At 45.9% G+C, this 12237-nt stretch overlaps 1 protein-coding gene across 1 annotated transcript; it reads right to left on the reverse strand.

Moving 5' to 3' along the window:
- Window positions 1–386: 386 nt before the first annotated feature.
- LOC142585447 (lysozyme-like) lies at window positions 387–10285 on the reverse strand. Its single transcript, XM_075696218.1, has 5 exons — window positions 10110–10285; window positions 6338–6426; window positions 4163–4223; window positions 1124–1199; window positions 387–491 (listed from the first exon to the last, which is right to left on the reverse strand). The coding sequence occupies exons 1-5, from the start codon at window positions 10234–10236 to the stop codon at window positions 425–427; spliced, it is 420 nt and encodes a 139-aa protein (XP_075552333.1). The 5' UTR covers window positions 10237–10285; the 3' UTR covers window positions 387–424.
- Between the last annotated feature and the right edge of the window lie 1952 nt (window positions 10286–12237).

A 12237-nucleotide genomic window follows, 5' to 3' on the forward strand; every position in this document is an offset into this window, starting at 1 on the left:
TTCTGCCGCGGCCTGTACGGCGATGCCATGGCGTTCAAGGCTGGTTTCCATCCACTGTGAGTGATTGCTGCTGATCGCGGCTGATCCTGCTCTTCTGCGGTACCGTCATGCGCAGAAATCTGTATATGATATAATTTTTCGATGTTTGGTGACGTTTGCGAAGGTAACGCAGTTACGAGGGCCGTGCTAGGCGTACATATTTGTTGCCGGGTTAGTTTAATTGAACGTGGCTTATTTGCTGTTTGTTGTGATGATGCTTGAAAGCCTTCGTGCGTATTGCGTGCCGATGCTGCAGTAGCACATGCTACGAGCGTGTTTTTGTTTCTTTTTTGCTGTCGGCCTGTGATGCAGACCTACTTAATAAAAGAACCCGCCAACGGCTGAGCTTAGCCGAAACAGAACAGAAGAGTAAACTGTTTATTTCTCAGAACCTGCAGCCTCTATTGTATCTTCCCAGATTTCTTCCCCGGCATTTCGCCTGCCAGCCGTACCTATTGGTGGAACAAAGAAAGGAGGAACATTTGCTCGTTAGTGTTGATCGAATAACGAGATACAAACCTCAACGAAACCTTCCAGAGTGGCGTCGTGGCGTCAGAGTGTTTCCGTAAATACTAAAATACATCATATTCCCCCCCGAGAGAGACCCGAACATTGCCGCCGAAGACAGTGGTGGCGGGTTGTAGCAACAGGCGATTTTAGCCTGGCGATGGCCGCCGTATAATTGCTCCACCTGAGTGTCTCTTGCAATGTCACTGGGATATGTCATCCCAAGTTCAGGAAACCGGTCTCTCTTGAAAATGCAATGCGGGCTAGAACGTACTACACCACGATTACGCCACTACAACCTATAGACAATATGCCACTTCATTTACAGGAGGTTGTTCCAGTCGGCAAGGTTTAGAAGAGAGGCGATAATAAACAGCACAGTTTGGCTGGACGGCCCGCGTAAGTAGACAGACGCGCAATTTTAGCCGAAAGAAAATCCGTCTTACAGGGGTTTCTTTTTCCACAATAAGTACGCGTAGCACGCTGTTCCTACGAACGTTTGTTTCGAGGGTCAAAATAGAGAGCAAGACAGCGAGTACTTTTCACTACCGGCTAGTTCAACTCAGTGTGTACTCACCAAGCCGAGAATCCCATTCTTTTGTAGATAAACTTGGCGCATTTTACTGCTGCTTTAATGTTGTCGGAGAGCAGATCTGTAAAGAAGCGTCAACGAGAGGTAGGTTCTCTGTCTCGTGATTGGATCGCGTTTGCGCGGGTGAGTTAAATATTGAACAATTTCCAACCGAATGTTTCAAATATACGAACATCGAATGTCTAAAAAAATATGTTTTGTTTTAGCTTTTGAAAAGAAGCAGCGAAAAAAATTTAGATTATGGGGTTTTACATGTAAAAACCAAGATCTTATAAGGCACGCCGTAGTGGGGACCCCGGAAATTTTGTCCACCTGGGGTTCTTTCACGTGCACCTAAATCTAAGTACACGAGTGTTTTCGCATTTCGCGCCCATTCAAATGCGGCCGCCGTGGCCGGGATTCGATCCTGCGACCTCGTGCTTAGCAGCCCAACACCATAATCACTAAGCAACCACACCGGGTAGCACCGAAAAGAAAAGCTGTAAAATTATTTCTTGTAAGCTGCGCAGGCTAAAGACAGGATTTGCAGAGCTTTTGGGAAAAATCAGAAGTATTTTTTTTTCGACACATGGTTCCAACTATCCAGGCGTTGCGTTGGAGCCTTTCCGCAGTGCATGTCTTGAACTATCAGATATAATTTCATGGCGACAGTGGCGTGCGCTCGAGTTGTTCAGTACAAACCTTTATTTATACTTGGTATGTCGCATAACAGTTAAAAGGGCACAAATGGCGTGGCCAAGGACTGTTGCGTAAACGTGGCAAGCGGGCCATGGAGTATGATTGCATATACATAGCTTTTTCTATTGTATATGATACGTGCAAAAGGTAGAAATATATGCGCACTGATAGGGTGATACAGAGGAAAGAAAGGAAAAGAAACTAGAATAAATTTGCATGACGCATTTAAGACTACCTCAGAAAGGAAGAAGAGAAAATTCTGTGCTTCCGCACGGAACAAACGTGGCCAAACGGTGTTTTAAAAAGTAAGACATTAAAATCAGCGGTTTTACGTGCCAAAACCACGAAACAACAGCTTGCGCAACACTACAATAAACACATTTAGTACGCAAGAACATATTCTTGATCCAGCCAATAACGGTCGCAACTCTTGTCGGCGAGAAAAGCCCTGGAACCGAAGAGTGTTAATGAAACCCTTGGCCGCACCGTCCGAGTACACTACGCTACCGGCTACACTGCTTTTGCGTGTGACCGCATTTCGACGGAGGCGAAATGCGAAAACACCCGTGTACTTAGATTTATGTGCACGTTAGAGAATCCCAGGTGGTCAAAATTTCCGGAGTCCCCCAGTACGGCGTGCCTCATAACCATAAAGTGGTTTTGGCACGTAAAACCCCATACCCCTTTGCTTTTGCATGCGTAAAAAAAAAAGAAAGAAAAAAAACATGTCATGGGTGGCATTCGAGGCCAGTGCCACACCGCGTCATTCCAGGACCTCATGAGGCTTCATCCATACCTCGGAACTATGATGAAGCCGCTTTGACTGCACTTTGGAATGAGGCTCATAGACGGCTGTCGTCGGTAAGAAATAAAGTATTATGGTTCCCTTGGGTGGGATTCGAATACGTGCATGCCGCCGGGTGCCAGCGCAGAGCCCCCGTCGTTGTTGTCATTGATTTCACCTCCATTCCCGCCTTTTTTTTTGTTGCTATGTACATGCAATACCTGTATTGTTAGCTCAATGACACAGTTTGCCTATTTCAGGGCACCCGTAGTTGCGCTCCCATGTTTAGTGGAGTGAGCATGACTGCCTCTCTCAATGACTTTCTCTAGAAAGGGGCTGCACAACTCAAAACCAGCTCTGCCGAAGACCGTGAAGATTTGGTGTTGCGCTGTTTTTTATACTTGCGTGAATGTTTCGTTTTAGAATTGAATGCCACACGGGTCGCACTTTTCATAATGCAAAGAAGGGGTAAGGCGTGAAGACATGGACACAAAAGAAGAGAAGTCGACAACACGAACGCCAACTATCAGCTGAAGGACGCACTGAGGGGAAAAAAGAAAGAAGATAAACAAAACTCTAGAATCCTTCAGTTGATATTCGGCATTCGTGTTGTCCACTTCTCTTCTCTTGTGTCCATGTCTGCACGCCTTACTCCTTCTTTGAATTATGAATCCCCACCAACTAGCTCAGCTTTCTGTTGTTCGCACTTTTCTGAGAACGGTCGGATGTTGTGCTTGCGAAAAGGCACCATGTATTTAGTGTGATCGCACTAGCAGCTGTCCTCAGCACGTCTCGTGTCGCGTGGATTGTTGAAAACTTAATGGGGCTCTTTAGGACCTCGAAACAGGATACGTTTGCTCGCAGATGGAGGTGATTACGCAGGCGCTTATGAAGCCTATCTAGCGTTATTATCAGCAATGTTTCCATATTTTTTCTCATCGAGGTTCTTATAAAATTGAGGGCAGCAATTCTCTCGGTGTATGCCCATTAATTGCGTCGAATACTGAAGGTCAATGAGCTTTAGCTGCAATATGAAGTTTTAAGGAGCCTGCTGTCATTGCCGAGAAAAGTCTGCGAAACCGATGAAATACTTATTTTCTTTGACTGGACTTAAGTGTGCTCGTGTTTGGCGAGAAAACGCGTTTTTCATGTGCTATGCGCGTATTCCAGCACCTGCACACCATGGAATCCTGAATTAGGAAGCGGGCCGCCGAAAGTTTGCTCGCGGGCTGCACATATATATGCGGTCCGCGGCCCGTATGTTGTGCAGCACCGCTTTAGAGAGACGCCAGGTTCAACAAGTGCGTTGGTGCATGGCACTGCAATAGGTCGGTTCATGTGCTCTAAGCTATACCTCTTAGAGCCGGCCGGGGTCGTAGAAGCTATAGCATAAACCAATGCCATCGGGACAGCGGGGCGACGTCCGTGAAGTCGGGACGTCTGGGACGCCGGGCCGCCTTATTCACGAACGGAAGGTTCCTGTTGCGTGGCGAGATTGTTTTACTTGCTAGATGTTCGACATCTATGGATGTTTATACAGACAACAAAGACAAGTGACGTACCTTTGCATCTGACTCGGCATTGGTTGTGGGGACCAGGGCTGCACCAGTACCGGTTGTTAATCTAGAAATGATCGAAAGCAGGCAAACAGAAAACAATAAGAAATGGTCGTCAACTACTTGTTCACGTTTTCCTGCCGTCTACTGGACATTTCCCGACGCTTTCACCGGACTCAACTGCAGCGAGAAGCAAACACTAGGACAGCATTGCTTGCACAGTGGCGGCTGCTGCTGCTACTGCTATCTTGCCGGATAGCTCACACACAGGACAGCACTCACATAACTGAATCGAATGCCACGTGACCCCATCTGTACTGCACTCGCATCAGTGCAGATTGCTGGCTCTGTTCTCTACGGAATTAAGCAGCGGAAGCAATTATTAACGCGATGCTTTATGCGCATTCTTTCCCATTGTTTTGGGAGCCTGCTCAGTTGACTGCTTGCCGAGTGAGTAAAGAGGGCCGGTCCCTGCACATAGTACAATGTTAAAGCGGGCCGGCAATGGAGAGAGTGTCGTAGCAAAGTGGGCCAATCTTTGAGGCGCTGTAATCCGCGACCGCGTAGGTCGCGTAGTCTGGGTCTCCGCGTCTTGCCGTTTCGCTGGCCAGGTACGTAATCGCTATATGGTGCAAAACTCTTTGCAGAAGATGAGCACGTGTATAGCATGCATTTAACCGCTTAACGAAAGCTTTACTTCACATCATCGTTATCACCATATGTCGATGTCTATGTCACCATATATATATTTATGTCAGCTGCTGGACGAGGACTACCCCTGTCTTGCACTAGCCGATTCCGACTTGCGCCTGTGAATTTCCTAATTTATATCACCCCATGTAATTTTCTGCCGTCCTCTACTGCGACTCACTTCCCTTAGCACACATTCTGCAATTGTAATGGTCCATCGGTTACTTGCCCTACGTATTACATGGCCTGCCCAGCTCCACTTTCTTTTTTTCTCTTAATGTCAACTAGAATATTGGCTATTCCCGTTTCCTCTCTGGTCCACCATGCTCTCTTCCTATGTCTTAACGTGACATTGTTCGCTTCGTCGCTCTTTTCGCTTTGCTTCACAAAAATTCCAGTAGCTGCTTTTATGTTTTGGGAAGTAACAGCACTAAACGAACAAGGACTTTGACAAAGATCAGCACGACACTGGCGCTGACTCACAGAGGCTGAAACTCCCGATGCAGCTTTCTTTTGCTCAATACCTGCTACATAAAAGTGTTTTTCAGAGCGTGAAAGAAGCCTGCAAACGCACGCAAAATTGTCGCGCGACTGGCCTCTCGGGGCACTTTGCGTGTATTGGCGGGATTCTTTCGCGCTCGGAAGAACACTATTATGCAGCTCGTATTGAGGAACAGAAAGCTGTATCGGGAGTCTTTCATGCCGCTCTACAATTTTCTCATTGACATTTTTCATCTAATTATAACATTTGAGAAGTTGACTCATTAATCAAGGCTGATTATCTAATTAGACGGAATTAAAAAGAAATGTTTGAGCATCTCCAAGCAACGGCAAACAAATTAGCTTTGTTCTGTGCAGCTGCGTGGCATTTGCATGTTTTAATCTCTGGCTAAAGTTAGCTGGGACACCCTGTATACGAACACAATCAATTTCCATGTCTCACGCTTTATCAGGTCGCAGCAGTGCGCCATGTTTACGTCACTGAATCACAACGTTCCTGAAATTACGTAGCTTAACGTATTAAAGCTACGCACGTAGTTACTATCTTATAAAGAGGCACTAGTTACAAGAATAATTTCGACTGTCACTGGAGGATTCTCTAGCGTACATCCAAAGCACGGCAAACGTGTGTCAGGGGGATTATGCATACTGTACATGCATGCAGGATCCCTAACGAGCATTTCTGCATTCAGCTGCTCAGCGTAACGAGGCCGCTGCGTCTGAGAATCAAGCCCGCGACCTACTGCATGGCAGCTGAACGCAATGGCCACTGAGACAAATGAGAAAAGAACGCAGTTCCTGTCGGAGCATCGAGGGTCGTGCGTATTATAGGCGCTAGAGTCTTGTTCTATTCATTTTTTCCTATGATAACTGCACTACTATAGCTAATATCGTCTGTTTACTTATTCACCTGTATTTTTTTTTGCCTGAATTTATCATGTCCAATACACACCAGCGGTGGCCTACTCTAAACTGAAGCTTATGCCTCACCTGGAAAAGTCCATAGTCGACACTGCCGTCCCTGTTACGGTTCATAGCCCTCGTGTTCATGCCACTTTCGGAGTTGACGAGGCATACCCCTGAAAGAGACAACAGCGAGGAGAAATTATTTACCTCTGTGGCCCCAGTGGAATGACTTGGACTGAGAAAGGCTAAAGATGCCCTAGTTTAGGGGATCTATTTATTTATGAGCCTTGCGTAACTGCCCTAAGGCAGTTTTGCCGCAACGCGGTCTTCAAGCAAGGAATATATTTCAGAATGTTGGCAAAAGTGTGAGTGACTCAGGAGGAAATATCTCTAGTGGGGTTGTTCCACGCGCACCTTTGAAAGGCGAGGGTTTTTTGCATTTTGCCCACGTGGAATGCGGCCGCCGTAGCCGCACTCCACGTGGGTCGCGTTCCACATGTGAACTGTCCTCGGACACCCACACAGAATAAAATACACAAAGCAAGAGAGCAGTAGGATACCGCGCTGCTCAGCTGTGCACCGGAAGACCAACTTAAGGCAATCCAGAAGGCCGAAGCTCCCGCAAGGGCTCCAGGCAGTCATCTAGGTAGAGGGGCCTAGGTCTCGAATCTGCTGTCCTACAATAAAGATTATTCCTCATCTTCCAGATCAACTACGGCGGTTCGGAGAACGGAAGGCAGTGATGTTTAGGAGGACAAAAGTATTCCTGCGTCTCCTCTGAGAAATGAGGAATTAGGTTTGGGATACCGCGGCGGCTCAATAAAAACGCACGTTTTCTTTTCCTTTTTTTTTTACCGAGTGGAGCATTACATCGTCGGAGTTGGAATATTCCACGTTCGAAGTATAACATCGGGAAATATAATACTACAACTTTCTGTTTGTACGATGTTAAGAACGGCCAGCTGCAGTGCAAGTTTTGCCAACCAATTGCGACCGCGGGCGTCATCTTTTCCTGGAGCGCCGCCGCAAACCTCTAGCCATGGCGTGACTCAGTCGACTTTGTGTAGGGAACAATACGCGCGTCCTCCACTCTCCGTCGCTTCAGCTAGAATGCGTTTGACGAGGCAGGCTTTGTGCTGAAACCGCCACCGTTACGCTCTAGCCTCGTCGCCGTTGTGACTGAATGAGTTCGGCGGGCCAACTATTGTTACCGAACCCACCAAAGGGGACCGGATCTTCTATGAGTGGGGGAGTTGCCGCGGGAACGTCGTCGGAGACCTCTTCCCACGCGCCGACCAAGACAAGACAATGGCTACCCGGGCGCAGTGCGAGGGTCCGCTCCGAGTTCTACGAAATTCGTGTGATGTCGGTTTCGGACCGAGAACCTGTGTGCGTGTGCGTGTGCGTGTGCGTGTGTGTGTGTGTAACGCGGAGAGGCGGCGTGTTTGCGATGGCTGGATGAACGTTTCCGCCACCTTGGAATTGGGGGAGGATCGAGTGTTTATAAACGGCTGTTGTGCGGATGCTCAAGACACTTTCTTAAGCCGTCATGTTAGACTGAGGCACCCTCTCAAGCAGTCGTGTTAGACCGACGTACTTCCTCTCGCAGTCATGCTATACTGATGAACTGCATGTAAATACTGTAAATAAGTCCATATTCCTCGTTCTCGATGAGAAGCAGTTCTTCCCTTCATCAACGTCCTCAGCGTGGATAAGTTGGACGACGGCATGGGCCAGCTACCTTCTACTTCGTGCCGGACTCCAATCTTGACAACGGGTTACAAACGATGGCATTGAGCCCCCAATCCTAACAACGATGATACTCTTGATTGCATAGCACATACTTAAGAAATACACCCTGTAACATTTGGAGATATTGCGGCGTGTGGAACAATATATTGTTCCACACGCCGAGAAACACACCGACAAGGAGAGTGCTTGCATATGATGAGCCCTCGGCATGTACCTTTGTTTGGTAGCTGTTTTCAGTGCTTTCTTGCTCTAATAAAGCCATAAATAAAAAGGCCACACAGAAGCCAGTGCAAATGTACAGAAGGCAGCCGTGCTTCTGCATAAGAAGCCAGGTTTAAGTCGACAGAAGCACGAAAGAGGACATTGTCTTGGACATTTACTTAACAATACCTTTTCTGTAAGCTAGTTTGTCAAGCTGGAATTGCTTTTTTTTTCTTTCTTTTGTCCTTCGGGAACCCAGTGTACATTCGGTCGGTAACACATTGAAATTAAAAGCAAAACAAAAAAACGTGACGCCTATCAGAGTTCAAGGGCTGGAAAGCAGCATTGAAAGCAAAATTTCGATCTCGGCCAGACTTGGAGGTAATGAATTGTGTCTAATTAATAATTTGTACTTTTGCGTGAAACGCCTTTGAAAGGGATCACAGGGGCCCACTTGCTGAAACCGATGTAACGAAAACATGTTGTATAGCATCATCATCACTTAAATATTTGCAACCATACTACCCACGGACCTTACTTTGTTATCGTTGTGTAGAGGAAAGAAGCAACTACTTGATCATGCACGTGTCACGTGCGCAGATGGTGCAGTTGTGTCGCCATTCATGCCGCAATCGGAGCTAAATCTAGCCTCGCACACTGCGTTCAAAGAGGCGTAGCTCGGCAGTATGTCTCTCCACCAACACAGGAAAGTCGAGTTTGAGAGAGCTCACTATTGGGGGCCTTTGTATGTGTAGCGTATCAAACTCAAACTGGTGTTCTTCAGCAGTTTTAAGGCTTACAAACGTAAAATATGTTGCAAAAGTTTCATATGTCCCCATATAATCCCGTAGAGTCTGGTGTGCCCCAAGGATGAGTTATAGACGCTTTTCTATTCTTAATTTACATTAACGGTTTACCCAATGACGTTTTTTTTCTCTAATATTTACGTTTTCGCAGATGGCTGTGTTATCCTCCGGGAGATCTCGGACAGATCTGATAAGAAATTCTTGCAAGACGATATGAACGCTATCTCTAACTTGTGACGCATAGTTAATGCAACTAAACGTAACTAAATGTAAATGTATGCGTGTAACTGGCAACACCTTAACTATTACCTTAATGATACTCCCCTAGAGGTCGTAACCTAGGCGTCCACATAACCTCTTCACTTTCCTGATCGTTGCACGTCGATAAGGTAATTAACAATAGTTATCTTCGCAGAAATTTTTCTTCTGCTCCTACATCATTAAAACTAGTCCTATACAAAACGCTTATTAGGAGTAAAATGGAGTACGCCTCATCCATTTGGGACCCACACCTCTAAGCCCTTATTCAATCACTTGAACTAAGCCAAGACAATGCCGCGGGTTTCATTCATAGCAATTACAACCGCACATCAAGCGTAACTGCCATGAAAAGCTCTTTGCTACTTGCTCCTTTCTCAGCCCGGCGTAAGTTCTTTCGCCTTGCTTTATTTCATAAAATACATTTCCACAATTCCAACCTGCGCGATAATGTTATATTATCTCCTACCTACATTTCCTCTCGCATTGATCATAGCCATAAGGTTGGAATCATTCAATGCCGCACCAGAACCTGTAACGAATCATTTATTCCTAGGACCTCTCAGGAATGCAACCACCTTCCCGGCGCAGTTGTCGCAATCAAGGACAACTCAAGGTTTCGTTCGGCCTTATCAGACATCGTCACTCCCGGATACAGTTACCTAATGAATTTTGCTGTAATTACTAACCATTATTTGCTGCTCTGTCATTTACTTGTTATGTTTTTTTTTACCCACTCCCCTCTGTAATACTTCGGTCTTCAGGGTACAATAAAACTTTTTTAAAAAATTCCGTCGGTTCCGAAAACGCTGGTTCCATAACGTCATATTTCAACTTACAGTTGGCCATCTGCCCTCTGGGTATACCGTTCCTGGCAAGTTCTTTCGACAAGGAGCAGCGTGTGAACTTCTTGCCCACAGTTGCCGTTACAAGCGTTAGAAGAGCGGCCACCTCAACCAGCTGCATACCCTCGAACCAATGCGTTCTGAACCTCAGTAACTCCAAAGTGACGTGCCCCGAAATCAACGGCGTATACGAACAATTAGGGCTATTTAATAACTGCCCATTGTGTGTGGAAAACTTGCACGTGTGGAAAAGTGGCTGCGTCGACTTATTGAGCTGTCAAAATTTCCAAGAACCAAATAACGACAAGGTAGGGCCTAAAACCATGCACATTGTTCATACGCAGCTGCGCAACCTAGCGCAACAGGTGTTTCAGAGCAGACAATGTTATCCGCTATAGGGCGAACATCAGGATCTCTTTCATGTATTCGCTACCGAACGAAATAGATTGCTAAATTTCAGTAATATTGGTTTATTCAGCGACATTCAAGCAATGCTATAAGTGATTAACTGAATTTTGCCAAAACGCAAACCTTGCCTATTAATTGCGATTACCATTCTTTGGGAACTTCATCAGCATTACGGTGTCTAACATATTTTACCCGGTAGCTAAAGTTGTCTGCTATATTGGACCACTAAGTAAGTTCTGGCTGCTGTCTTGTTCAGCAAACAAATAACCAAGGCCGCAGAGTATGTGCCCGAATAAACACCTTGCAATAGCTGCAGATGTCCACTGACTTCTCTGGAAAACGCTGGTTCGTGGCGCATAAGTCAACCTCCATACTAGTGAAAGTGCTTCCGCCTATGCACCGGGAAATAAAAAAACTACCAAAATTGGCATTTCCGAAAAGCAGGTAAGGATATGCCCAGTAAAAATATTCAAACAGCCATGTATACTGAATTCTCTTGAAAACGCTGATTCCTGGCGTATAAGTAAATCTCCACCCTATTGGAAGTGTTCCCGGCTATTCACGCGATGAATGAATGGACGGCGAAAATTGGCACTTCCGGAAAACAGGTAAGCCTATCCCCAAATAAAGATAACGAAACAGCCATGTCTACGGACTCATCTGCAAAACGCTGGTTAGTGGCATATACATCAATATCCATGCTATGGTAAGTGTTTCCGCCCATTCACGCGTTCAATAAATGGATTGCCAAAATTGGCCATTCGGAGAAAAACATATGTAGGCCTACATATAGCCCAGCAAAATGACGAAACAGTGATGCGCATAGACTTCTCTGGGAAACGCTGGTTCGTTGCATATACATAACTTCCATCCAATTGGAGTATTTCCACCTATTCATACAATTAATAAACGGATTACGAAACGCCGGGGCGGATGCGGATTAACGCGATAAATAAACGAGCTTGAAACGCATGCGTAGAGGCAAAATTACGCGTTAAATAAAAGAATAGGCGAAGAAAAGTTGTATCGGGAAAATTGAAAAAAAAAAAAAAAACACTAAACCTATAGCCCAGGGAAATATCGTCTCAGCCAGGTTCGATGATTTCGCTCTAAATCGCTCGTTCTCTGCCTACAGCACTACCCACGCATGCGTACAGGCCAAATTACGTGATGGATAAACGAATAGGGGAAGAATAATTCTATCGGAAAATTGGAAAAACACCAAGCCTATGGCCCAGAGAAATATCGTCTCAGCCAGGTTCGAAAAGTTCGCTCTAAATCGCTCGTTCTCTGCCTACAGCACTCCCCACGCATCCGTAGATGCCAAATTAGGCGATAAATAAACAAATAGGCGAAGAATAATTCTATCGGAAAAATTGGAAAAACACCAAGCCTATAGCCCAGGGAAATATCGTCTCAGCCAGGTTCGCAAAGTTCGCTCTAAATCGCTCGTTCTATGCCTACAGCACTCCCCACGCATGCGTAGATGCCAAATTAGGCGATAAATAAACGAAACGGCGAAGAATAATTGTATCCGGAAAAATTGAAAACACTAAGCCTATAGCCCAGGGAAATATCGTCTCAGCCAGGTTCGAATAGTTCGCTCTAAATCGCTCGTTCTTTGCCTACAGCACTCCCCACGCATGCGTAGATGCCAGATTAGGCGATAAATAAACGAAACGGCGAAGAATAATTGTATCGGAAAAATTGGAAA

This window comes from Dermacentor variabilis, chromosome 6 (genome assembly GCF_050947875.1).
Source record: "Dermacentor variabilis isolate Ectoservices chromosome 6, ASM5094787v1, whole genome shotgun sequence".
Classification (NCBI taxonomy): Eukaryota; Metazoa; Arthropoda; class Arachnida; order Ixodida; family Ixodidae; genus Dermacentor; species Dermacentor variabilis.